This window comes from Monodon monoceros, unplaced genomic scaffold (assembly GCF_005190385.1).
Source record: "Monodon monoceros isolate NGI ecotype Baffin Bay Population unplaced genomic scaffold, NGI_Narwhal_1 Super_Scaffold_18, whole genome shotgun sequence".
Taxonomy (NCBI): Eukaryota; Metazoa; Chordata; class Mammalia; order Artiodactyla; family Monodontidae; genus Monodon; species Monodon monoceros.
Genome location: NW_021703774.1, coordinates 149500970 through 149527668, shown reverse-complemented (window position 1 = coordinate 149527668; position 26699 = coordinate 149500970). Strand labels below are relative to the sequence as shown.

At 42.5% G+C, this 26699-nt stretch overlaps 1 protein-coding gene across 18 annotated transcripts in view; it reads left to right on the top strand.

Moving 5' to 3' along the window:
• Window positions 1-26699, top strand: part of MACF1 (microtubule actin crosslinking factor 1) — a 342346-nt gene that overhangs the window by 105871 nt on the left and 209776 nt on the right. For 6 of the 18 annotated variants that reach the window (XM_029231113.1, XM_029231100.1, XM_029231105.1 and 3 more), the window contains exon 2: window positions 17691-17752. In XM_029231113.1, coding sequence (XP_029086946.1) covers window positions 17691-17752 — 62 coding nt within the window. Of the gene's footprint in view, window positions 1-1023; window positions 1143-5339; window positions 5693-17690; window positions 17753-26699 lie in introns of those variants that run through there. The other 12 variants (XM_029231102.1, XM_029231098.1, XM_029231101.1 and 9 more) reach the window with 5 other exon arrangements.

Genomic DNA, 26699 nt, shown 5'->3' with positions numbered 1-26699 from the left:
TCTGTTTTTCACTTTCAGTATGGTATTCAGTAAATTGCAAGAGTTATCCAGCACTTTATTATAAAATAGGCTTTGTGTTAGATGATTTGCCTAATGTAAGTGTTCTGAGCACATTTAAGGTAGGCTAAGCCAAGAGTTGATGTTTGGTAGGTTGGATATATTAAATGCACTTTCGACTTTGGATATTTTTAACCTGCTCTGGGTTTATCGGAATGTAACTGCAGCATAAGGAAGATCTGTCCTCCCTCTTCTAGGTGTCAGGCTTGCTTATACTTGAAGGCTATCTTTGCCAGCCTAGACACTTCCCTTTCTAATACTACATACAATTTCCTAACCCCTTATCATTCTAGTATTCCCTTTGGACAGTTAAATTGATTATTTTTGCTTTGAAAATGTGGTGGCCGTGTGTGTGTAGAGAGGTGAGGGGAGTACAGCAGGAATGTGGGGAAGGAATCTCTGATTACTATTTCTTAGCTTTCATTCGCTGTTTTTTTCTAGGTGTTAGGAGTCCATTGGTGAGATCTAGTTATATGATGTTAAGTACATGGCTTTAACAACGGTGTTCCCAGGTCACCATCTCTTCAGCAGATGTAAACAAGAACAGGAAGACACAGTTTGTACTGAAGCCATAATACCTGTAAGACAGAATTTAGCACTGACTTAGTATCAATACTTGGAATTTCAAATAGCTTTCAGTACACCCTGTCCACACTTGCATTCACATATATTATCTCATTGTTCCCCAAACTTCCTACTGTTTTAGCTTGCATCATCATTTTTCTTTTCCAGGACTGTTGAAATAATGTTTCGCCCATTCTCTGTGTTCCCCCCACCCTCTCGCCCCTAGTCTGTCTTCTACCTGTAGCCAGAATGATCTTTCTAAACTACAGAGCTGTCTGTGTCACTCTTCTGCTTAAAATCCATTAAAGCTTTCGTTCTGCTTTTAAAAGAAAGTTCAAACTCTTCATCAGGAGATAAAAGGGTTTTCATGATCTGCCCCCTGCCTATTTCACTAGTTTCACATCCTGTCTTGGCCTTACAAGCAGTACTCAGTACTCAGGCATCATTTAAAAACTTGTAGATCACTACCCGAAATGCCTGTATCTTCTTTTTAACTAACAACTTGATGCTTGTCCTTCAAGGTAAGTAGTTATCATTTCTGGAGAGCCTTCCTTGACTGGAATAAAAGTTCCTCTTCTGTGTTCCAGTAGCATTCTGTTAATACTTCCTATTCAAACCTGTGTGGTCATTTTGTTCAGCTTGTTTCTTTCCCCACTAATTAGATTTTATTAGACTGTAAGATCTTTAAGAACAGGAACTCTTACTCATCTCAGTTTCTCAAGTGTCTGTGACAAAATAGATGCCAATGAATGTTACTTGAACAAATAAATGAAGGAATTAAGATATCATTAGATTAAGCTGTAACAGGAACCATGCCCTGTTCATGTGTATACTTACAGAGCTTGGCTTAGCTTGATGTGTGGCCTGAGGTGAGTGCTTAGTATAGGTTAACTGAATAATATAGAGTTGCCCTGTGTATTAGTTTATTAATATCCATGTCGTGGTAGTGTAAATAAGAAAAGGGCTTTATTTATATACTTGAGAAGAACATTTGAAGTTTTTGTTTGTGAAAGGACAACTAAGGTCTTGCTTTCTTTATCTGTAAAATGAACGAGTTGGACAATCTAATCTCTTAAGGTTCTTTCTATTTCTAGCATCCCACTAGGAGGACCAGCTATAATCCCTGGATCTGGACCATATGGAGTACAATCTAGAATTGTACCATGCCTTTTTTTTTTTTTTTTTTTTTTTAAGCCGCTCCATTACACTATTGAGTCTCATTAACCTAAGACAAGTTATAAAATGGCCAGACCTCGTGCATGAACTGTTGTTGTCTCCCCTCCAGAGGCTGCTGTTCCTTTGGTTTTCTTGAACCTTCAGCGTAAGACTTAAAGGCATCCTAGTTAAATTTTGTCCTATGAGATTTGGTGTAGATTTTTGCAGTTGCTGTGAATTTTAATTCCTCCATTTATGACTTAGCTGTGCATCCTCCATTTGTGGTACCTAAATTTTGTTACGCATGTAATAGACATGCAAATATTTAAACAAATGGTCATATACCTAATATATCTTTGCTCAAATAACTAAAACAATAGGTGTTGTAGTCAAGATGTAGTCTTTTTCTTTCCTTAGCTATTTTTTTCTAGATCGTTCAGTGTGTAGGAAGACCACTGAACTTCGAGTCAGAAGATCTGGATTCTAAGTCCTGGCTTTTCTGCTTACTACTATGTGATGTTAGGTCACTTAATTCCTCTGGACTTCGAATTTCTAATTGGCATGAGAAGAAAAAAGACTAAAGTCTCTAGTTTTTTGCAATTCTGGCAGTACCATTATCTGGCCGACACTTGGATGTAGTATGGAATTGTGGTTGAGAGCTTGTTGAGAGTCTGGGGTCAGACTGCCTGTGTTTTCATCCTAGCTCTGCCCTTACTGGCAGAGTGACATTAATCTGTCTGGGCCTCTGTTTCCTCATCTGTAAAATAGGGTTAATAATACTGCATGGTTGCTTTGAGCTAGTTCTTAGAATATATTCTGTACATGGTTTAGGACTATAATAATTGTTTGCTATCATTATACTTTTTTTTTTTTTTTTTAGCAAAACAAAACAAAAGATATCAGTGAAGACATTGCACTTTCCTGTGGGCTCCTGGGACAAAATATAAATGCTTATTTTTACAGTTGGGAATTTAAAAATGTGGTAGAAGCCAATGTGGAAGTGTTTAAAAAGTTAGTGATATATTATGAGTCATTATCTCACACATTAGAAGGAAAGACTACGTCTGCTTTACTAGCCTCAATAGTGGGTGATTTTGATGTTTTAGGAAATAAATTAAATGTATAGCTTCAGTTTTCTGTACTAGTAAGAAAGCCAGTAGCTGTAAATTCTTAGATAACTTCTAGCCATGTGTGGAAATATTGGCTTGAATCTCTTCCTTCCATTCAGCATTTTAACGAATCTGCAGGTAGCAGCCAGATTCACCTTTTCTTGCCTCTCACATCTCTGGACTTCTAGTGAACTATGAAATGGCTCAACGTTGGGCTAAAAAGGAAGTGGACTGGCCCGGATAATCACTATACAGGCTGATTTCCTCTGGGTAATTAAGAGCTGACTGTCCTCATCAGGGTCCTCTCTTTCCTGTTAGCAGCGGCTTCCCTTTTGAGGCTCAGGATCTCCTAGGATCCTAAAGGAAAGGCCTGTCTCCTGGTGGCTAGACTGACATTGTCCCCAAAACTCTCTCCTACTTTACTCAGTCTGTAGTACCTTCCGGGGAAATAAGTTCTGCCTAGGTGCCAGAGGAGTGAGAAAAAGGGCACGCTTTGGTTCACCTTCCTTAAACTTTACCCAGTAATGATTATTTTGATTTTTGGAGACTGTGAAATTATTTAGTATTTCTAGAAGTTGCTCTACATACTCATTTGGGATATGCCTTAAATCTTCAGTTGGCCGTAGGTGTTTTTATTTCTTAACTTGCCAGGAACATTCTACCTCCTTACATATACAGCTTCCCTACCCCAGTTTAGTTACTCTGGTTTAGGTCCCTCTCAAAGACAGCATGGTGTAGCAGGAGGCCTAGCTTTGGAGCAGGACAGATGGATATGTAATCTTGGTCTAGTTATTTAACCTTTTAAAAGTAACTTCATCTCTAAAATGGAACTGATAATACCTTTTTTTAGAGAATTGTTGGGATTAAATGAAATGATATTTAAAGTTTTTAGCACATTGCCTGTGAACTAACAGTAGGTGCTCGGTGCTCAATTAATTTTAGCCTTAAAATTAATTAATTGGGTTATCGAGTGCCTTCTAAATGTGTTAGAGACTAGGATATGAAGAAGACAGTCCCTGCACTCAAGGAATTTAAATCTGATAAAGGAAAAGGTTACTAAATATGAATCAGGAAATCTTTATTCCCTTTTATTCTCTCTTCCCTATTTTTTATGCATTTCTTTTCCTAGGTTAAGGTAAATTCTAAGAGGACCCTTCCTCCAAGAGTGACCAAGGAGACTCTAATAAGAGGAACAAACTGAGTAGAGTTGTCACAGGTTATCGGGGTGACTGGGAGCTTAGTCAAGGAGGGATAAAGTCAGCTGTTAGTACCGTTATTAGTAAGTAGTAACAGGATTATTACCAGTTTGTAGGTGGGAGAGATGCCTAATATAGGGGGTAAGGAAACTGTCAGGGAACTGAAGCAGGTCACAGGGCTTGTTTAAACTGTGTGACCTGCTAGGTAAACTTGTGTTTACTTTTTTTCCCACTTGCAGTCTTTTGGGCTAATTTCTGGAAACCTGCTTTCCTGGGTGCTGCCCCTCCCTCCCTGTCTTCAGGAACGGGATTGGAAGTAGCATTAGCCCGAAGAAGTTGTTCTATTTAGGGAGCTAAAGCAGAGGGCCAGTGATTAGGCCCTTATCTGCAGTGGGGCCTTTCTGAGTGGTGTGGGGACAGGATCGGAGCATCTGTCCTGACATCAACAGAGGCTCTGCTTTTTCTATCCCCTGGTTGCATCACAATTATGAAGAAGCACTGATGGGTCGGGCCATCTGAATGAAAAAGCCCTTCATTGTGTTTCTTCAGCATTCCAGTGTCTGGTACAATTAGCCAAGACTCAGAAAACAAGTTGGACAAACAAGCAAGCCGCCTTCCACTGAAGGATAAAGGGATTTCTGGCACAGCTGAGTTAAGTGCGTTGACTGCAGAGACAAAGTGGGAGGGTCTGGGAAGAGGAAGGTGCCTTTTGGGATGACATTCCTGGCTGGATGAGGGGAAAGAATGGAGCAAACAAGCAAATCGTATTTTTGAAGCTGATGAAATCTGCTGTGCCAGATCTCCTAGAGGCTGGTTGGGGCTGGGCTACTCTATAAGGAGGTGGAATCACTGGGGAGAGACTTTTGACTCTTCGGGCAGCTCAAAGTCGGGACATGAAGCTCCCTGTGGAATCTAGGAAATCCGTTGGCAGCGGACAGCGTGTGGGCTTGCCCCGTGATAGCCTCCCCGACCGTGGGGCTTTCTCAGTCGGTTAACACTTTACACACACTTCAGCCTGAGAAGAGTCCAGCCCCAGCAACAGGTTGTTGGGCGGTGGATGCACTGGGCCTGTCTCGGCAGTTAAGCCATTTTACCTCACCAGGCCTCCTGCAACTGTCTCAGATTCACCGGGTCACAAGCTTCTGCTCTGCAAGTGGAGGGTACCTCAAAGACCGGCTTCTGCCTGCGCAGGCTTACTCACTCACTAACTCGGCTGGACTTCTGCATCCGAAGCGCCCACCTCGCCTGCTGCTGTTGGTCTGAAAACACTGAGCTAGGCTGGTGGCGCTTTTGAATAGGATGCCTCTTGCATGAAGACCTGGACCCAGTTTGGAGGTGCCCCAGGGAGGAGCTTCCTCTCTGACCTCAAGGGGAGGGAGGAGGTCAGTAGGAAGTGGTGGGTGGAGCCACTTCTCCGAACTTCTGCTGTCTCTGTTCACCTCGAAGTCTTTTTTAAGGAGCTGCAGGGCGTGCACAGGCCCCTAGCCGGAGCTTCTTTGGCACACCTTCCTTCTAGGCAGGGTCAGCAGACGCTGGCGACATGTGGCCCAGTTACCAAGATGAGCACGAGTTCAGCACCCACCTGGTTTGCCGCATGTGCTGCATGGGTTAGTACGTGAAGTTTTTTTCCTTGTCTGGGCCTGAGGATCCCAAATAGCCCTTACTCTCACTGACTCATAAGAACGCATGGGCTCTGAAGCCTTGGAGGCGTTACAGCTTTGGGGCTTGTTAAAACGTGCAGTGGGAGAGACTGGGGTGCCCGACTTTCTGGGGAACTTCTTAAGCTTGTAGTGACTGGCAGTTAAGAGCCTAAGCTTTGGGTGTGGCACTTTAATAGAGACTGAATTCATGCTCATGCTTCTGCCTGTATCAGGAAACCACTTTTAAGTTATGTTGCATAGTTCTGAAAGTCCAGGGCGTATTTTTAGGAGAAGTTGGTTGGTTACAGAGTCCACCTCTGAGCAGACAGGATTGTGGGAGGAGGGGAGGGTGGAGTCATGACCCAGGTTTCCTCTTTGGGGCTGATTGCTAATTCTCTTACGTTTAACTCTCTTGCCAGCTGTGAGGAGGGAAAAAGGCTTGAAAAGTGGTCTGGGGATGGGGATCTTAAGAAGAGTTGGAGGCTAGGAAAAGAGTCTTGTTGGCTTAGATCTCTCTTGATAAAGGAGAGGAGTTCATTTAGATAATGTTCTGTGACCTTGAGCAAGTGGCCTAGCCTTTTTTGGCTATAGGTTTCCTTGGCTTCCAAACTGGAGGGTGTACGGACTGATGCTGGAGGTATCGTCATCAATTTCCAGTAAAATGGAAAAGATAAGGAAAATGTAGTGTGCTTTTCATAAAGATAAACTTATTTAAAGAACTGTCCTTTATTCTGAAAGTGCCCTTTCTACTTTTTTGATGTTAAAATGTCCATTGTTTTATGAAAGAATTGTCAGATGGTAGTTTGTTTTTAGATATCTTTACTTAGCAAAATAAAAAGTTGACAACTTTATATTAGGTTTTCTAATTTATTTTGGAATATTTACCCGTTTGTGAAATCTAAGTTTAGGAACTACTGGATTGATACTACTACTAATATCTTTTGGTTTTGTATTCTTAGTCTCTAAAGCAGAACAAAATTGTGACCCAAACAGGCAGATTTTCACTAAAATTGAGATTGCTGGTTGTTTGATCAGGAGGAGACCTCAGAAGAAATCTCAGAAGGGGAGTAGCAGAGCCAAGGTTCCGATCCTGTCTCCTGACTGCTAGACTAGTACTGCCAAATTTTTAAGTGCTTTCTGAGAAAAAGAGTTGGTACTATAATAATGTTTGGGCACAAGGAGTAGCAGTTTTAGTCAGTTACTGCCATGGAGTCTAGCTTTTTATCTTTCCAGTATCATTGAGATTCCTTCCCTGAGATCTAGAGGAAAGACTCTTCTGCATCTGAAAATGCTTAGAGATAAAAGGGCCCTTTTTCTGTAATCAACAGAAAAGTATAAGGAAGTCTTGAATCTTTATTGAAATTTTCAGGGCAAAACATCATTCTCCTAGCTCATCCTACTCTGTTTAATCCCCTGGATATATATATGTATATATACACACACACATACAGAAAGAGAGAGAGAGAGAGAGAGATTGAAATAGGCCCTAATTCATACAGTCATTATGAGGAGTATATGATATTAAAGAGCTTAGCTCAGTGCAAGCTCCTCTGCTGATTTTGATATTGTTGATTCACAGTTGGTATTTGGAAACCATTGACCTAGTCCAGACTCCACACTTTATAGATGAAACTCAGGCTCACAGAGGGCAGATGAGTATCCTATAAGGTAAGCCACAGAGTAGAGGCTAGGAAATCCAAGTTATAGCCCTGATTCTGCCCCTCTGTAACCTTATCTAAATTCTTAAATCTGGGCTTTGATTTCTTCATCTTTAAGATGATTTTTTTGAGGATCGTTAACCCCTATATCTCTTTGTATCTGTGAAGTATTTTATTTTTTCTGAATGTGATACTCCATTAAATATTCTAGAAGCTATTGTGTTTTTCTCCCTCTTCCCTTCTCCGTATAAGCCTCTCGTTCTATTTCTGTGGCTCTTTCTTTTGCCACCAGGCTTACTACTGGCTTATTTCTTTATCTGACTTCTGCCTTGTACTCTCTGATTCCCAGTAGGGCAAAGAATTATTGGTAACAAAGTTCAGATTTTCCTAAGAAATAACATAAAATTTTAATTTTGCACTGAAGTCCCTAGTTATCACTTCCCTAAATTCCCATGTCTCAATCCTCATTGAGACATTCTGAGTCTTCACCAAGTCTTGGTGACAGATACCTTTCATGAATCCCTATTATAGTTATAGTTTGCACCTCTCCTCTTCCCTTCATTATATAGGACTATATTGTGTTGCCTTCTGATAATTTCACAGTGGCAGGAGAGTGTGGTGGTTAAAAGTCCATGACAGACTTGGATTTGAATCTCAATTCTACTACTTAGTAGCCATGTGACATTGGGCAAATTATTAATAAGCATTTCTGAGCCTCAATTTGAACTATGAAATGAAGATAAATAATGTGTACTTGATAGAATTATGAAGATTAAGTCAAATATCAATACTAAATGAGACAGGCCTTGCACAGTGCCTGACACAGAGTAAACACAATAAATATTGAGGTCATTCTTACCTCCCAAAGTTGACTTATATACTTCTAAGGAAAGGAATCATTTATAATACTGGTGCCATTGTATATTATTGGTAAACATTTTAATTGCTTGATCTCCACTTCAGACCATTTTCTTTGAGCTCACATTAAGTGGTGTGAAGTCTCCTGGGTGTAGATGTGGCAAGAAGAATTTAGAAAAGCTGTGACTGTGGAAGGGACGTCTGAATGGAGATCCCTGCTCTATGCTGAAAAGCAGTCTTTTAATTATCATTTGAGAATATTTTTTAGTCTGACTTTGAAAATACCATCATAAAGTATCCATATAGATATAACCTTGGCACACAGTGGGCTCTCACATAGTATATATGGTTAAATAAATGAGCATTCCTGAGTGCCTACTATTGTCCTAAATGTTGGATATTTAACAAAATTTAAAATATGGTTCTTGACTCCAAAGAACTAAAGTTCAGTTAGAGAAATTGGATTTACATGTAAAGATAACTAACAATAGATTTTATATGTTCGGTGCCAAGTAAATTAAATAAACACAGGCATCCAGAGATGGCTGGGATAGCCAGAAAGGTGTAAAGGAAGAAGTTGACTTCAGCTGGACCTTGTAAGGAGGCTCTAAGTTAGATTAAACAAGAAGAGAGGGTAGATGTTTCAGTAGGGAGAAATAGGTGAACAAAGGCAAGAATGTGCAAGGTATGTTTGGAAACTGAGATCAGAATGGTTGCAGTTGAGTCATGCAGGGGAGAGTCTAAAGATAAATTTGGAAGAGTAGATAGGTTGTAAATTTCTTCAGGTTAGCGGCCATGTCTTATCTTTATCTCTTCCAACCACCTAACACATAGTGAATAAAAACTGGAATTGAATTTCAGAGGGTTGTAGTAGACAGTAGAAACAAAGGACTTGGGCTTGAGCCTCTGGTCGTCTGAGAGCCACTAAAGGATTTTGAATAGAGGGGTAATACGAGCAAAGTGGTGATTTAGGAAGACTTGTTGAAATAGGCTGGCTGTACTACCTGCCACGGCCTCAGCTATCAACTGTTAGCATCAAATCTGTATCCTCAATTCTGCCTGCTCTTCTGAACTCTAGACCTAAGTTTCCAACTGTCTGCAGGAAGGGCCTCCTGACATCTCATTATGTTTCTTCTACTTTACCCAACCTATCCTCACCCAATCTGTGCCACCTGTTTTCCTTATCTCCAGGTACCACTCCTCCCAGTTGCTGTGACTGGAAACTTTTTTTGTGCGTGTGTGTGGCTGCACTGGGTCTTCGTCGCTGTGCGCGGGCTTTCTCTAGTTGCGGCAAGCAGAGTCTACTCTTCGTTGTGGTGCACGGGCTTCTCGTGGTGGGTTCTCTCTCTTGTTGTGGAGCATGGGCTCCAAGGCACACGGGCTCCAGTAATTGTGGCACGTGGGCTCAGTAGCTGTGGCTCGCGGGCTCCAGTAGTTGTGGCACGTGGGCTCAGTAGTTGTGGCTCGCCAGCTCTAGACACAGGCTTAGTAGTTGTGGCACACGGGCTTAGTTGCTCCGCAGCATGTGGGATCTTCCCAGACCAGGGATCGAACCCGTGTCCCTTGCATTGGCAGGTGGATTCTTAACCACTGCACCACCAGGGAAGTCCCTGTGACTGGAAACTTTAGAATTATCTTGAATTCTCCCTTTCCTTAACATCTAGCCAGTAGTTAAGGGCTATTGTTTCTTCCTCTACATTGGAGTTGGGGATCTGGCTGCCCCTGCCCTATTCATGCTCTTAGATTTTTCTTGGTCTGTTACACACAGTAGGCCTCTAATTGCTTCTACCTCTTAGTGTGTCTCTGCTGCAGTCTGGCCTTCCGTCCAATGCCAGATTAATCTTTCCAAAACACCCTCTGGTTCAGAAAATTTCAGTGGTATCCTTTTATCTACTGAATTAAGTAGATACTCCTCATTCCTGCTCTCTGGAGTGATGTGGTCTCAGGTGACCTTGTTAGCTCTCCTTCTCATTACATGGCTAACTGTACGCTTTGTGTAGCCACACCATTCCTTCCAGTGTATCCTGTGTACTCACATATCTCCAAGTCACTGCTCGTGCTTATTTTTCACTTTGGAATTCCTTAACCTCTTTTTGGGCTGCCAAAATCATACTTGTCACCCAAGGTTTACTTCAGATACCACACCTTTCATGAACTCTTCTCCTGTCCCTCTGTCAGAATTAATCAGCTTTGTTTATCAGCATGATTTTGTGCAGCTTGTATCTGGTGTGCTATTTGCTTGGTGTTATTGTTGATTATTTATTTACATATTGGTCTCTGCTACTAGATTGACCTCATGTGGTCAAGGAACAGGCCAATTCCAACTTTCTATATATTTATTTCCCTCTTTATTTATTTAAAAGATTTATTTTTTATTTATTTATATTATTTACTTTTGGCTGTGTCGGGTCTTTGTTGTGGTGAGCGGGCTTCTCTCTAGTTGTGGCGTGTGGATTTTTCTCTTCTCTAATTCAGGCGCGTAGGCTCCAGGGCGCGTGGGCTCTGTAGTTTGCCGCACATGGGCTCTAGTTGAGGCATGCGAGCTCAGTAGTTGCAGTGCGCAGGCTTAGTTGCCCCGCGGCATGTGGGATCTTAGTTCCCTGACCAGGGATTGAGCCCACATCCCCTGCGTTGTAAGGCGGATTCTTTACCGCTGGAGCACCAGGCAAGTCCCAGGTATTTCATTTTTAGATTTTCAGGTGGTTGGTGCTTCTTGGGCTTCTTGAACCACTTGTAATTTTTCTGTGGCCCTCAGGGAAACAAGTAGAGGCTCTTCTCTCTTTGCTTTTTTAATGATTCATGATGCTGTGTTGGGCTATGTTGGAATAGAACACAGAACTGTTTGCCTCAAATGCAGGCTTTCATTCCGACCCCAGGCCTATCCTCAAAATGCTCCAAGTAGAGTAGAGTAGGACAGATGGACAAGCAAACTATGATACCTTGAAATAGGGCACAAGAGGGAGATCACTCAACTAGTGTATATAAGGGATGGAGGAGGTGATAGCTGAGTTGAATGCTGAAGAATGAGTAGTCAAGGAAATGGGGGAGCTATCTTCCATGCAGAGAGAACAGTAAATGCAAAGCATGGAAGTGTGAGAGCACATGCCTCATTTGGGCAAAACGGTACATTCGGCAAGGCTGGAAGTTAGAGTTTTTATGAAAGGGTGGAGAGGGAAGAGTGGCCACATCATATGGGATCTTAGATCCCAAGCTAAAAAGTTTAAATATTATCCTGAATGCAGGCATCAGGCTTTAGAATCCAGCAGAGCTGGGTTCAGACTTACCTTGTGATCTCTGACAAGTTACTTAGCCTCTGTGGGCTTTATCTTTCCAGTAAAATAATGCCTCTCAGGGTTGTTGAGCATTGGAAACAATATATGTAAGGTTCTTGGCATATAAGTAGAGACTTGGTAAATGTTATCTGTTAATATTATTAGGATAAAGATTCAGTGTGGGCGGCGTTGTCCACAGTGCCGGCAGCACTGAGGAGGGTGGTGTCTTAGTCTGGGCTGCTGTAACAAAACCATAGGCTCAGTGGCTTAAACAACAGACACTGATTTCTCACACTTCTGAAGGTGGGGAAGTCCATGGTCAAGGCACCTACAGGTTTGGTGTCTCATGAGGGCCTCTTCCTGGTTCATAGACAGCTAGCTGTCTTCTTGTTGTACCCTCACATGGTGGAGCGGGAATGAGAGAGCTCTCTGGGGTCCCTTTTGTAATGACACTAATTCCATTTATGAGAGCTCCACTCTCATGACCTAATCACCTCCCAAAGGCTTCAACTCCTACTTCTATCACATTGGGGGTAAGATTTCAACATATGAATTTCAGGAGGACACAGACATTCAAGCAGTGACAGATAGATTATAGCAGGGAAACCTATTAGAAGCAGAGAGGGAGACAAGAAGAGTTCATTTTTAGACAAGTTGAGCTTGAAATGAGCATGAAATTTTTAGGAGTCCATTGGACATATGAGAGTGGTGTTTAGGATAAAGGCCTGAGCTGAAGATATGGATTGGGAATTGTCAGTGTACAGGTTACAGTTGAAACTGTGGAAGTAGATTAAATCATTCTGGGAGAATGTAGAGAACAGGTATTATTTACTTTTTTTTGAAATCTATAGGTTTGGTTTTTTTTTTTTTCCATCCCATAGTGTACATAACACCAAAAATTTTGCATGCGATTTTAGGTGGTTTATGACTCCCCCCAACCCCACAAATCCATTTAGGGACCCTTAGGCCCATGGATATCTTAAGAAGCTGTAGTAATACAGAATAAAAAGGAAAGAGGGCTAAGAATGAGTAAACATTTAAGGGGTGAACAGAAGAGAGGGAACAGTTAAAGGGGAAGGAGGGGAAGGAGGGAAACCAGGGTAGAATGAAGTCTCAGAATCAAGAGGGAGAGTGGGTTTAAAAGGTAAAGGAATGGTCACCAGTGTCTTCTGGGTTGGCAGCTAGGTGGCTGTGGGGAGGGCAGTTGCAGTGAATTTGTGGGGCTGGAAGCCAGGTCACATGGTGGAGCAGGAGGTGCAGCAGTAGAGAAGTGAGCGCTGTCATCACACCGGTCGGGAGCCCAGGGAAAAGGAGAGGAGTAGTTAAAGATACACAAGCTAGGGGGTGGTGGTTGGATTAAGTTCTCAAGAAGGGAAGATACAGGATCCAGATTTCAGAGGGAAGGACTTGCCTAGGTAACAAGGAGGGACATCTCTGCCAATGAAACTAAAAGATAAGTAGGGTAGGTATTGGTAGCTTGGTGTCCTGTAGTGGTCTTAATAAAGTCGGAAACAAGTAGTAAATCCCTCTAATTAAGCAACCCTCGCATGATTAATTGGTGCCTCAACATGTTCAATCTAAGAATTTCGCAGTGGCCTGTTGGGTTCTTCGTGGTCAGTTCATAGCCTTTGGTGAGGCTGAGCTTACAAGAAGCATCTAGAAGAATATCACCTTTCCTTTGATTGACTGTTTTCTTCTTACATAAGGGTACCTTTCTTAAAATTCTATCTCTAGTGTTAGGTAGAAAGATCTTCACTAGGCCTGAATTAAATGAAGGATTTATGTATAGGGAATCAAACCTAAAACTTATTAAAAACTTTCAAAGTCTGAGCCGTCTGGAGTGTTCTGAAGGTCTATGTAATAAAGTTGCTCTTTGGCTTACCTGGTGAATTTCCTTGCTGATATTAAGATCTTAAAATCCAGGCATTGCAGTATCCTCTTATCCTGCTTAAATCAGGAGAGAACGTTCATGTAATTGATTGGTCTGCAACATAGGATCCTAAAAAAGGATCCTCCAGCTTTGGGGCAAGGTTGTTCTATAAAACCCTTTCCTGAGGAACTTATAGCTTGGCTCTAAGCAGGCTAGCTGCTCTTGGGAAGGACTTGTAATCACGCTGCTTTTAGTAATTACGTTCAGAATTAGTACTTGGACCTCTTCCCTCTGAATTGAAAGTCAGTTTTTTAGCTATTCGAAGCATGACTGATTTGAGGCCATCCGGTTTCCCTAGTGCATTATCCCCATGAGAGGGCTCGGTAGGTGAACAGCATAACTATGGGTAGTAAAGTTTAAAAGACTCAATTGTGGTAATCGCATCTTCAGGTCTAAAAGAAATGAGGCAGTGGACTGAACTCTTACAAGTGGCTTGGCTTTGATTTCATTCTGTGTGTTTCTTTAGCCAGTCTTCTAATCATATATTGGCCAATCAAGAATGTTTATCTATTACCTATAAGAGTCCAGTCCAGGGAATTCCCTGGTGGTCCAGTGGTTGGGGCTCAGGGTTTGCACTGCTGGAGCCCGGGTTCGATCCCTGGTAGGGGAAATAAGATCCCGTAAGCTGCGTGGTGTGGCCAAAAAAACTGTCCAGTCCAATATGTAAAAACTCAGATACACCAGTAAGTATCACCTTTTTGCTGGGGCCTGCAAACATAATGGAAAAACAGTATTAAAGCTAACTAAAAGTTCTGCCCACCACATTTTCACCAATGCCAGGTCCACTCTGCTTTGCTCTATTTATTACCCTTATAACCAAGAATAGTCTGTTTCTAATTTTACAAAGTTCTCACTCTGAAGACAACAGGTTTTGTTTATAGAATCTCTTTTATTATAAAAGTAATATGGGCTTGCTATAATAGGTTAAACAATACATAGATGGAAAAGAAAAAGTTAACAGATTTCCTTTTAAACTAGCCAATATTTTAAAGAGGTGGAATTCATGTGATTTCTTTTCAGTCCACTGCCTCAGCTCTTTTAGACCTGAAGATGCGATTAACACAATTGAGTCTTCTTTATTTTCTACCCATAGTTACTCTGTTAACCTACCAAGCCCTCCTATGGGGATAATGCACTAGGGAAATCAGATGGTTTCTCATCAGTCATGCTTCCAATAGCTAAAAAGCTGACTTTCACTTCAGGTAAGGGGAAGGATTTATTTTAGTCTTATAATGTAGAGCTTTAGATGTTAGAAGCTATGGGACATGCAGAAAAGTAAAGCATGATCTCTTTCCTCAAGGAGTTAATGATCTCATTGATGAGTAAGAATGAGCATATTAAGAGATCAGAATTTATATAATTATATAAGTATGGATTGAGTGATTAGCATAGTAAGTACCATAAAGATTTGGAGAACAAAGAGACTATTGAGAAATGGAATTGTCAGGAAAGGCTGCCAGAGTAATTTTTCTCAAACACAAATGTCACGTGTCATTCTTCTATTTAAAATCTTTCAATACTTTCCCTTACCTTCCCCTCACCAGTTTCTTTGTGATAAAGTTTGGACTCCTTAGCTTGTCATGAAAGGCCGTGATTTGACCCATGCCATTCTATCCAGTTTTAAGTGTCACCACTACCTATTACACGTCCTGTCTTTCAACCATCCTTAATTCTGTGCAGTTGTCTGAACATGAGCTCCTTCTTATCTCCGTGACTTTGCACTAGGTAGAACTTCATGTAGTAGCTTTGTCCCTTCTCTTTCTGGCTAACTTGTACTCATCTTTTAAGGTTTAGTTATTCACTCACCTGGAAACGTTCACTAACCTCCCATGGGTCCCTCGTCTACTCAGACAGGTTAGCCATTTCTCTTACGTTCTTGAGCGCTCTGTGCTTCCCTCTGTTAACAGCACTTGTCAAGCTGCATTGAAGTTATTTCTCCTTTCTGCTAGACTCTTTTAAAGGTAGGGACTGTGACTTTGTGTAGCACAGGGTATTCCTAGCAGCTAGCTCCTTAATAAGGACTTATTCAAAAAATAAATGAGTGAATGAATGAGCTGAATTTTAAAGAATAAATAGCATTTGGAGAGGTGGAGAGGAAAAAAGTAGCTTGCCATGAAGAGAAAGCAAATGTCAGTGATGTAGATGAGATTGTAGCTGCAAGCTGATTCTGATTCAGTCTGCAGGTGATAGAGGCTTGGAAAGGATGACGAAGAGGTCAGATACCTGAATCAGCATCTAAAGAAGATCAAAAGATCAAAATATGTTGGAATGACAGTGGTCACATCTAATAAATATTCTGGCTTCAGATACTTGCAGCACTCTATGAAGTGAAAATCAGATAAGACTTAAAAAAAAATCCCAACAGTTCCAAGTGAGCGCCAGTAGGTAGAATTTATAAGGATGCAGATTATGACATGTTATGGAACTATTAAATTAGTATGTGTTGCTTTATGAGGTAGTGAATTCTCTATTATCTTAAGTTTTAAGAGTCAGTAATATTGTAGATATGTGCAAGATTTGGACAGACCTTTCAGCTCTGAACATATGATTCTTTGTTGTTGAGGGGATTTGTGAATCAGCAGGGAATTAGACTAAATCCATTCTAATTCCTAAGTTCTGTGGTCTGTAATAGGAAGAGATCACTGTTCCTTGCAAATAAAGCAGGAAAGGAAGAGGTGGTAAAGGTAAGGTTAGAGAAAGAGATGAAGGAGCACTTACTGGATGGCTCTAGATTCAGAAAAATAAGAAGATAGAGCATCCACCTGGAAGTGGAGAGAAAGCCTTAGTGTTGTTTAGAATGGTACCTATGTGGCTTTTACTTGGGAGTCAGTAAGAAGGGAATAACTGTGGCAGTAGAGAGAGAAAACCTAACTGAAGTTTGTGTGAATTACTAGTGAGCCAGAGTTACTAGCTCATATATAATTCTGCTACTTTCTTCTGAAATTTCTCTGAGTTGGAGAAGAAGTGGAGGAGTCAAGCCATGGTAGTCATTCAGGTTTGGGGATTGTCCTGGTGAACATACTAGTAGAAGGTTAGGCAGGTGAGACTCCTTGGGGTATTAGTGACTGCAGCTTTGAATTGCTTAACTATGTTGTCTAGCACAGACTGGGATGATCTTAGGTGTTCTTAATAAACAGGGTAAAATAAGAAGGGAGTGATTGAAGGTTGAGAATGATGAGGAGCTATGAAAGACTGATGAAGATGACCGCTAAATAGGTATGTTTGGAGAAGGAACGAGGCTCAGGAAGTGGCATGGTGGTGGCTGGCTGTGAATTGGAGCTGAAGGTCAGTGGAGCCAAGCAGGCTCACATGCACTGTCCACACATATGCTGAAGTAATTTGAGGATGACACCATAGGATACCCTTGGAGATAGTAAATGTGAACCAAGTTGTTAAGAGAAGTTAACGTAGATTTGCCACGTGGAGGGGGCAGGCAGCAGGGAATGGTCGATGACAGAAAGGGTGATTTGAACAAGATGGTATAGTGGAGGGCAAGGGCTTCAAATAAGTAGAAAAGGAACGGAGCTGATGAATCAGTGGTCTGGAGGTGGCGTTGTGGGAGAAGGAGAGTTCTCCACAGGATCAGGCCTCTGTGGCGCAGTCACTGTCAAGCCTTGACAGTCATGTTTCTGTTAAAGAGGTGAACAGAATTGAGAATGAAAGACAGTTTGCCTACCAAAAAAAGTGGGGCTCTGTAAGACTTGGGAGAAGGGAGGGAGGGAGGAGATGTGTGGGGCAGGGCATAGTGGGCAGCTCTGAGAGCTTGGTTGGTGAGGCTGGGGAAGAAGCTGGAGTGAGGGAGTACTGGGGAGGAGGGGGTGGGAGGAGAGCATTGATCAAGAGGACCAGTGTGTGGAGGGTGAGATGTAACCCTGCACTATAGGTGTCCCGAACGCCAAGGGCACTCCACCCCTTCTGTTGGGGATTTTCACAGCTTTGGCTTTTTGGAGCTTGCTGGGGGCAGGGGAAGCAGGGAATCACTGCTCCCCGGAGAATTACGATGCAAAGGAGACCTTGCCATGACAAGATTCTTGAGGCACATGATTCTGTCTAATGCATGAAGTGACAATATGGTAAGGACAGAAGAGGAAGTTCAGACAGACTGAACCTTCCCAACAACAAGACGCTGTCTCATGGTCCTGAGGAAACTGTCTCCACTGTCCTGGAGAATCTGGGTGTGGGCAAGGCAGTGGTTGGGGAACGTCTTTCCGGGTAGCGCTAAGCCAGTGCCTTCTCCTTGTTTCCTCGCAGATGAGCGGGACCGTGTGCAGAAGAAGACGTTCACCAAGTGGGTCAACAAGCACCTGATGAAGGTAGGACCCCGTCGTGGGTGCTGCCCTGGCCCCTCTGGCTGCTCCTGATCTGGATCTCAGTCCCTTCTCTCAGTTCGTGTTACTGGCCATGTGCTCCAGTTGATGGGGATACGCATGACTTTTTTTTTTTTTTTTTTTTTAAATATCTAACATAGTCCGAATAACGTGGAAACTTCCACTGATCAGTTTCTTGGTGAAGACAGTAACACCTCCATTACCTGAGGAGGCTGAGGTTGAGGATACCGTGGCGTGATTCCTGGGATTTCCAAGAACACTTTGCACCAAACTTTACATACTATTTTACAAGCCCCTTTCTTGTTTTAAATTTTTTAACCTGATTAATGTGGAAGGATGGGGCAGAGGAGATTTTGTTCTCTCTCTTAAGGTATGCAAATCTTGAATGATCAGTTTAATGAATTTTTAAAATATGTATATTCAGGTGTAACCCCCATACAGTTTAAAATACAGAGCAAAATGGCTAGGGTTGGAGGGAGATCTTATTATTATTTTTATATTATTATTCCAAGGCAGAGGCATATTAAATACTCACCTAAGGATAAACAGTATGACTAATGTGGCAGTCAGATTTGAAAACAAAGTTTTTAAGTTACAATAATTACTCAAATAACTGTGAGCTATAAAAATTACTGCTCTGGGAAAGATTACCAGTGACCTCTCAATTGCTGTATCTAGTAGCCTAGTTTTATCTTCTTCTCTTTTGATTTCTCTGTAGCATTTGACAGTGTTGACCAACTCACTGCTCCCTTTGTTTTTTTTCAATTTATTTTACTTTATTTATGTATGTATTTATTTTGGGCTGCATTGGGTCTTCATTCCTGTGAGCGGGCTTTCTCTAGTTGTGGCGAGTGGGGGCTACTCTTCGTTGTGGTGTGCGGGCTTCTCATTGCTGTGGCTTCTCTTGTTGCGGGGCACAGGCTCCAAGGGCACGGGCTTCAGTAATTGTGGCTCGTGGGCTCTAGAGCACAGGCTCAGTAGTTGTGGCGCACGGGCTTAGTTGCTCCGCAGCATGTGGGATCTTCCCGGACCAGGGCTTGAACCCGTGTCCCCTGCATTGGCAGGCGGGTTCTTAACCACTGTGCCACCAGGGAAGCCCTCACTGCTCCTTTAAAGCTGTCTTTTATGTTGCCTTCTGGGACACTGCTTTTTCCTCAGTTACCTTTTCCCTCCATGAATGCCTCTTTCACTGGCTTCTCTTGCTCCTTCTGAGTCCTCCATGTTGACGTTCCCTGGGTCCTAACCATTTTCTTGTTTTCTACTCTGTATTCTTTGGCAGTCTCATTTGCGTTAGCCACGGGGATCATTTGGTTAAATGGAATGCAAGGAATCATAAGTTGAAAGGGTTACAGGGTGATCTCCAGAGTCTGGTGTCTGGATGCATCTGAGCTTTATGAAAACTAAACTTTATTGGGCAGTTACTCTCTCTTTCTCTCTTTATGAGGCCTTGTGTTTCTTCATTTTTATATCTTTCTGTGTGTCTCCTACATTTAGTTCTCTGCATTCCTGCCGTTGCTTGTGTGTGAGCCACGGTGGCTGTCCCTCAAATGGTAATGTAAACCCCTGCAGCTACATGATTCTAAAGATGCAAACAGGGCTTCCCTGGTGGCGCAGTGGTTGAGAGTCCGCCTGACAATGCAGGGGACACGGGTTCGTGTCCTGGTCCGGGAAGATCCCACATGCCGTGGAGCGGCTGGGCCTGTGAGCCATGGCCGCTGAGCTTGCGCGTCCGGACCTTGTGCTCCGCAACGGTAGAGACCACAACAGTGAGAGGCCCGCGTACCGAAAAAAAATAAAAATAAAAAAATAAAGATGCAAACACAAGCAGTCTGGTTGGCTGAGGTTTTCTTCTCCTCCATGGGTCAGTGGTCTATCTATTTAGTTCCGTAAACTATGGCCGGGGAGATGGTTACATAAATCAAACATGGCTCGTTAGGGCCACTTGTTTAACTACAAATGAGGGCGATTTTCTAACTACAAGATATAGATAAGGAGGTGATGATAGAGCCTTTTCCTGCATTCTTTCCTAAGCCCAGGACCTGTATCTCACAGTGTACTTGACACGGTCATCTGGATGTTACCCAGACATGTCCTGTATTCAACACATCCCAAATTGCCCAGTATTTTCACTCGTGTACCTAGCTGTCCAAGTTAGGAACCTAGAATCGTACTGTATTTAGTCCTGCCCATCATCTCTCCCTGTCACCAACTACAATCAATCACTTCGAACTCAGAAAGATGCTTGCATCTGGTTTCTCTTCTCCATCCCCATTACCTCTGTTCTAGCCCAGGGCCTCTTCATCTCTTGACTTGGCCATAATAGTTTCCTAATAAAGTTTTCTATAAGAACAAATGTAATGATAATGGTAGTAGTTTATTGAGTGCTTACTGTAAATCAGACTTTCTGTACTGAGTCTTTTATATGGATCATCTCATTTAATTCTTCACTGACCTTATGCTGTAGATTCTATTAATAGTCCCATTTTATCAGTGAGGTTCAGAGAGGCTAAATAACCTGTTCAAGGTCATATCACTAGAAAGAAGAAGAACTAAAATACTAGAACTCAGGCAGCCTAAAGTCTGGCACCTGTGCTCTCAACCTCTGCACTGCTGACACCGGTCTGCCTACCTTTCCAGGCTCATGGTGTCATATTCCTCTCAGACCTTAAGCTCTTGCTGAACTGTTTGCCATGCTATTTATGACACTGTATCTTTGCTCATGGGGCTCCCTCTGCGTGGATTACCTTCCCCAGCTCTGTTCTGCCTGGACAACACCAACTTAACACCTCCTCAATAGATACTTTCCTGACTCTCCCACCTGGAATTGACTGGCCTTTCCTTTGTGCCCTCCCTGTATTCGTTATGTCCTTCTGTTACAGCACCTGCAACATTCATCTTTCTGCCAGATTGTAACTTGAAGGTTGATGTTGTGTCCTGTTTTTTTTTAGTCGGGACAAAGGAGGAAGGGAGAGAGACAGGGAGAAAAAACCCTGCAATTTTCCTCTAATTTCTTCCAACATTTACCAGTTAGTTGCCTCTGGTTTGGTGGCACATAACTCTGTCATGGTGCAGAGCCCTTCACAGCCTGTTTCCAACCAGGCATTGTCCCCTGCATAGCCTGTGCTGTAGCCGTACGAAACATCTCACTGCTTCCTAAACACTGTACTTTCATACCTCTTTGCTTATTCATTTCTCTCTCCCTTGAATGCATGTCTTGTCCTCCTCTGCCTGGCCATCACCCACTTACCCTTCAAGACCCAGGTCCAGTATCCCCTTCCTGAGGCTCTGACCTCCATCCCTTGGACTAAATTAATTGCAACTCCATCTCTGTGCCACACCACTTTGAAGAGATGGGCTTGTGTGTTCACACGTTGTTGTCCTCTGCTCCTTGAGGTCTAGGACTTGTGCACTGTCTCAGCCAAGTACTGCACCCGGAGCATGAGAAATATCCAGTAAGGATTTGTTACCTTGAGTAAATAATAGCTCAGTAGTCTTTTTAGCTTACAAAGCATATTCTAATATGACTTGATCCTTACAGTAACCCTGAAGGAGGTAAAGGTATTTTATCCTTTCAGTTTTAACAGTTGAGGAAAGTGAGAATTAGAAGAATGAAGTGACTTTCCCAAGGTCATACAGCTAGTGAAGGATGGAGCTAAAGAGCAGGCATGAGGCTTCTGGCCAGAATTACTTGCTGTTACTATTAAATATGCCCCCACCTTGCTCTGCTTTCATACCTCATCTCTTAACAATTGGAAGAACTGAATTTACCCTGCCTCAGGCTTGCCCCCCTAAACTCTGTAGCTGGATGCAAGTGCTCTACCTCCTGCTCTTCACTTGCAGCTGATGTTGCCTGTTGAACTTCTGCCTCAGTTCTGTGTGATGACAGGAGGCCGGGGAGGGAGAAACTAGACGAACACATAGCATTGTTAGAAATTGGAGGCCAGCCAGAGCTTTACTTAAATCCTTGGCAATTTTTCATCTCTTCTCAGGCCCCCAGCCTTACAGTTCCAATGGCATTTTCTCATCTTGGAATATTTCACAGAGATTCACTGCTCATCAGAATCATTGCTCCATGTTGGAATTCTTTGAACTTTGGGCTGAGAATTAGGGATCAGATCTGTTTTTTGTAATTCAGGCATCCTTTGCTTTGCTCCCCAAGGACACATGAACTACATTAGTGTTGCCATTGGCAAGTAGAATGATGTAAGATCAAAACAGCCAAGCCCCTCAAGTGCTAGATTTAGTTGACCTAATCTCTTGGATTCCCAAGTATCTCTTTAGGAAACAGTTTGTTCTTGCATAAGCAAATCAATTCCTCTTTATTAGCTGAGAACACTGTTGGTCCAATTATAAAAGAGATTTAAGGATGTAAGCATCTGAAATATATAAATAACCTAATTTAGAACACAAGTCCTACAAATCGAAGAGTTCTGCTCATATGCCAGAACCATCAAAAATAAAAACCTAGGGCTTCCCTGGTGGCGCAGTGGTTGAGAGTCCGCCTGCCGATGCAGGGGACACGGGTTCGTGCCCCGGTCCTGGAAGATCCCACATGCCGCGGAACGGCTGGGCCCGTGAGCCATGACTGCTGAGCCTGCACATCCGGAGCCTGTGCTCTGCAACGGGAGAGGCCACAGCAGTGAGAGGCCTGCGTACTGCAAAAAAAAAAAAAAACAAAACCCCTAGAGTTTTAAGTGAGATTTTATTCACATTATCCTTGATATATCTCTGGGTTCTGGTAGCTGATAAAGTATCCCAAAGAGAACTTCAAGAAAGGCTGAAACAGTGAGACAGAACTGAGAGCATGAGCTCCTGAAAAGGAGGAGGAAGGCTTTCTCTGGTCAGTTTCTACTGCCTGCGGAGGCTAGTGGGTAGAAAGGAAGGAAAGCATTTAATCTAACAGATGGACTAATTCTTTCCATCTTTAGTCATGTATGCAGTCTAGAAGCAACTGGCCTTCCTGGAATTTTAGTTAAGAATTCCAGATAAACCAGCAAAAGTTTTTAACTCCAAAGTTTTACTAATGTTCTCAGTTTTTCTCCGCCTCTTTGAGGCTCTCTAGCTGAACACAGGGTGGGAGAATGCTCTAATGGTTCCAGGCACTCTCTCTTGCGCAGCCTCTGTGCTGTGGCCACATGAGATGGAGACTGGCAGTGGAGTGTAATTTAAGAGATTGATGGAGTCGTGCTGGTCAGATGCTGAGGAGAGGAGTTTCCTTTGTTGCCCAACTGTGACTGTATGGTGGTGGTTTGTGACCATGTCTGCCTAGACCTGAGTTTTCAGGGCTTGATTTCACCCTGAATGCATCTCGACCCCCACTGAAGGTTTTGGTTCTACACTGGGACTTGGATTCTCTACTCCCTGAGCATTAGTGCCTGCCTGTTAAGTAAAGATACCCTTGGTGGATTTTAGAATCCTCCTCAACCTCAGAGAATCTTTGTTAATCAGGGCTGGCTGTTACCACTGTCAGATTCCTTCAGACTTAAGGAACTCTCAAAAGAGGCGATAGGATTCTCATCTGCGAAGAGCCTCACACTTTGCCCCCCGTCGCACTCTACTTACTCCAAAAGGGGCCCTCAGCCCCCACTCTTATTCCCTGTGTTCGAGCACAGTTCTCTCCAGAGTGAAAAGTCTGTGACAACTGTTATCTGTTTTTTTTTAGTATTGGGCTTTTCTGGAGGATAAATTTGGCCTTTGAATCAGTATGGAATTTTCCCTCTTACAATTTAGAAATCTATAAATTCAGAAATCCATCTGAAGCTACCAGGCTCACTCTTACTTTCCCTGTATCTTTTAATAAGTATAGATGAGAGTAAATAACATACTCTTCTCTTTAAAACTTTCTCCTCTGACCTATATATTGCTCTTCAACATAATGTGGATCAAGGAAGTTGAGCTGCTTGTGTTTTCTTTTAAGAGTCTTCGAGCAAAACTTTTCTAGATCAGGCTTTCTGCAGGTGTTAAAGAATACTACATGACAGTCGTTGGTTCTTTTTTTGTGGGGGGGCTCTTATAATTTAATAATGTTGTTAATATGTTGTTTCTACCCTTCAAGCATCATGGAAGCCTTGTGAGGGGAAAGAGCATTGAACTCAGAGTCAAGAGACAGTGATCTGACACTTTCCAGCTAAATGGTCTTACAAAGTTATTTAACTTCTCTAGACAGTGCTTTTCTCACGTGTAAACTGAGTGTATTAGAGTTAAGTAATCTTTAAAGTCCCTTTGGGCTCAGATTCTGATTCCAAGCACTTAAGTGCAATTTATTCCCTTTGCTAAAGCCACTTAGAAATTGGGGGAAGCTGTTTATTTTTTCATAACTTCAAGCCAATCTTCTAAAAATTGGGAGAGCAGAGTTTTCCTTGGCTTACTAATGCATGGTGATTGGGGAGGATTGGCTTGGTCTCAAAATTTAGTCATTCATTAATTTTTTTTTTGGCTGTGTTAGGTCATCGTTACTGTGCATGGGCTTTCTCCAGTTGCGGTGAGCGGGGGCTACTCTTTGTTGAGGTGCACAGCCTTCTGATTATGGTGGCTTCTCTTGTTGCGGAGCCTGGGCTTTAGGCGCGTGGGCTTCAGTAGTTGTGGCACGCGGGCTCAGTAGTTGTGGCTCACGGGCTCTAGAGTGCAGGCTCAGTAGTTGTGGCACACGGGCTTAGTTGCTCCGTGGCATGTGGGATCTTCCCGGACCAGGGCTCGAACCAGTGTCCCCTGCATTGGCAGGTGGATTCTTAACCACTGCACCACCAGGGAAGCCCCATTCATTAATTTTTAAAAATAGCTATGTTGAGATTTAATTCACATATCACATAATTCACCCATTTAAAGTGTACATTTCAATGGCTTTTATTGTATTCACAGAGTTTCGCAGCCATCACCACAATCAATTTTAGAATATTTTCCTCATCCCCCAAAAGAAACCCTGTACCCTTTAATCATTATCCCTAACCAACCCCCCATCCTCTCCCCCAGCCCTAGGCAACCACCAATCTACTATCTGTCTCTATAGATTTGCCGATTCTAGATATCTCATACAAATTGAATCATACAATATGTGGTTCTTTGTAAGTGGCTTCTTTCACATGTCATAATATTTAGGCATTTGGATTATTTTCACTTTTTGGCTATTGTGAACAATGAATGCTGCTATGAACATTCATTCATGTACAAGTTTTGTTTTTGTTTTTTTCTGGACATATGTTTTTAATTCTCTTGGATATATACCTAGGAGTGGAATTACTGAGTCGTATGGTAAATTGTGTTTAGCCTTTTGAGGAACTGTCAGACTGTTTTCCAAAGCAGCTGCATCATTTTACATTCTCACTGGGAGTGTATGAGGGTTCCAGTTTCTCTATAGCCTCATCAACACTTATTATCTGTCTTTTTTTTTTTTTTCGGTACGCCTCTCACTGTTGTGGCCTCTCCCGTTGCGGAGCACAGGCTCCGGACGCGCAGGCTCAGTGGCCATGGCTTACGGGCCCAGCCCTCCCGCGGCATGTGGGATCTTCCTGGACCTGGACACGAACCCGCGTCCCCTACATCGGCAGGGAAGCCCCTATCTGTCTTTTTGATTATAGCCATCCTAGTGGTTGTGAAGTGGTATCTCACTGTAGTTTGATTTACATTTTCCTTATGGCTAATGATATCGAGCATCTTTTCATGAGTTTGTTAGCCATTTGTACATATTCCTTGGAGATTTCTAAAGAACTGATTTTGATGGTGATTTTCACAGGGAGTACAAACAGGTAAGGACCTGGATAGTTGAAGTTTTTCACTCGTCTTGTTTGTTAACAGGGCAGCATGATTATTTGTTGCAAAGAAACATATATGGATGATTTCTGAGCACTCTTGGCTTCACTTGGCTGCCCCTGATACTTTTCTGGGGCTTAGTCCACCAGACTTTTTCTTAGGAGATTTGTGGAGAACTTCAGAGGCAATGTAGCATGTACAAAAATGGTGAAGACTTTAGAAGGGGGCAGACCTGGATTTGATTGGCCTGGTCATTAAGCTGTATGATCCTGGGATGTTAATTGAGCCCTCCAAATCCCCCCTCTGCATCTGAAAATTTTTTGATGTAAAAGCACTAGTAAGTGTTAGCTAGTTCTTTTTTTTTTTTTAATTATCATAGTTCCTTATTTTTTATTATTTATTTTTATTTTATTTCTGGCTGTTTTGGATCTTTGTTGCTGCACTTGGGCTTTCTCTAGTTGTGGTGAGCGGGGGCTGCTCTTCGTTGCGGCGCGCGGGCTTCTCATCGCGGTGGCTTCTCTTGTTGCGGAGCACGGGCTCTAGGCGCGCGGGCTTCAGTAGTTGTGGCTCGCGAGCTTCAGAGCGCAGGCTCAGTAGTTGTGCACAGGCTTAGTTGCTCTACGGCATGTGGGATCTTCCTGGACCAGAGCTCGAACCCGTGTCCCCTGCATTGGCAGGCAGATTCTTAACCACTGAGCCACCAGGGAAGTGTGTCCAGTATGCTTCAGAAACAGACTACTGTTCTCTGTTGAAAATTATCTGAGGAAAAAATAAAAATCTTACTACACTCCCTTCCCCCATTACTTTTGTCTATATCTCTCTACTGGTTTTCATAGTTACTTAGTTATTATAATCACACAAAGACTGAGAAACAGTAAACTAAGACTCATGTAAATTTCTTGTAAGGTGGTTGAATTTTGCTATTCACAGGTGTAAAACATAAACCGGAATTTTCAGAAGGAGATATTGGGGCCTTGATGTAAAACTAACTTTACATTTCAAGTACTTCCTTTTTCTTTTCAGCACTCCGTGGTGTTTGGTATCCTACTGATAACACGAGCTCACCTGGTCCGCAACCCTGTGTAATTTATTTAAATAATTACTTGATGACCACTCCCGATTTTTATACCCTATGTTCAGGTCTTACCTGTCAATAATAAATCCCTCATTATTGTTTCTTCTCTTC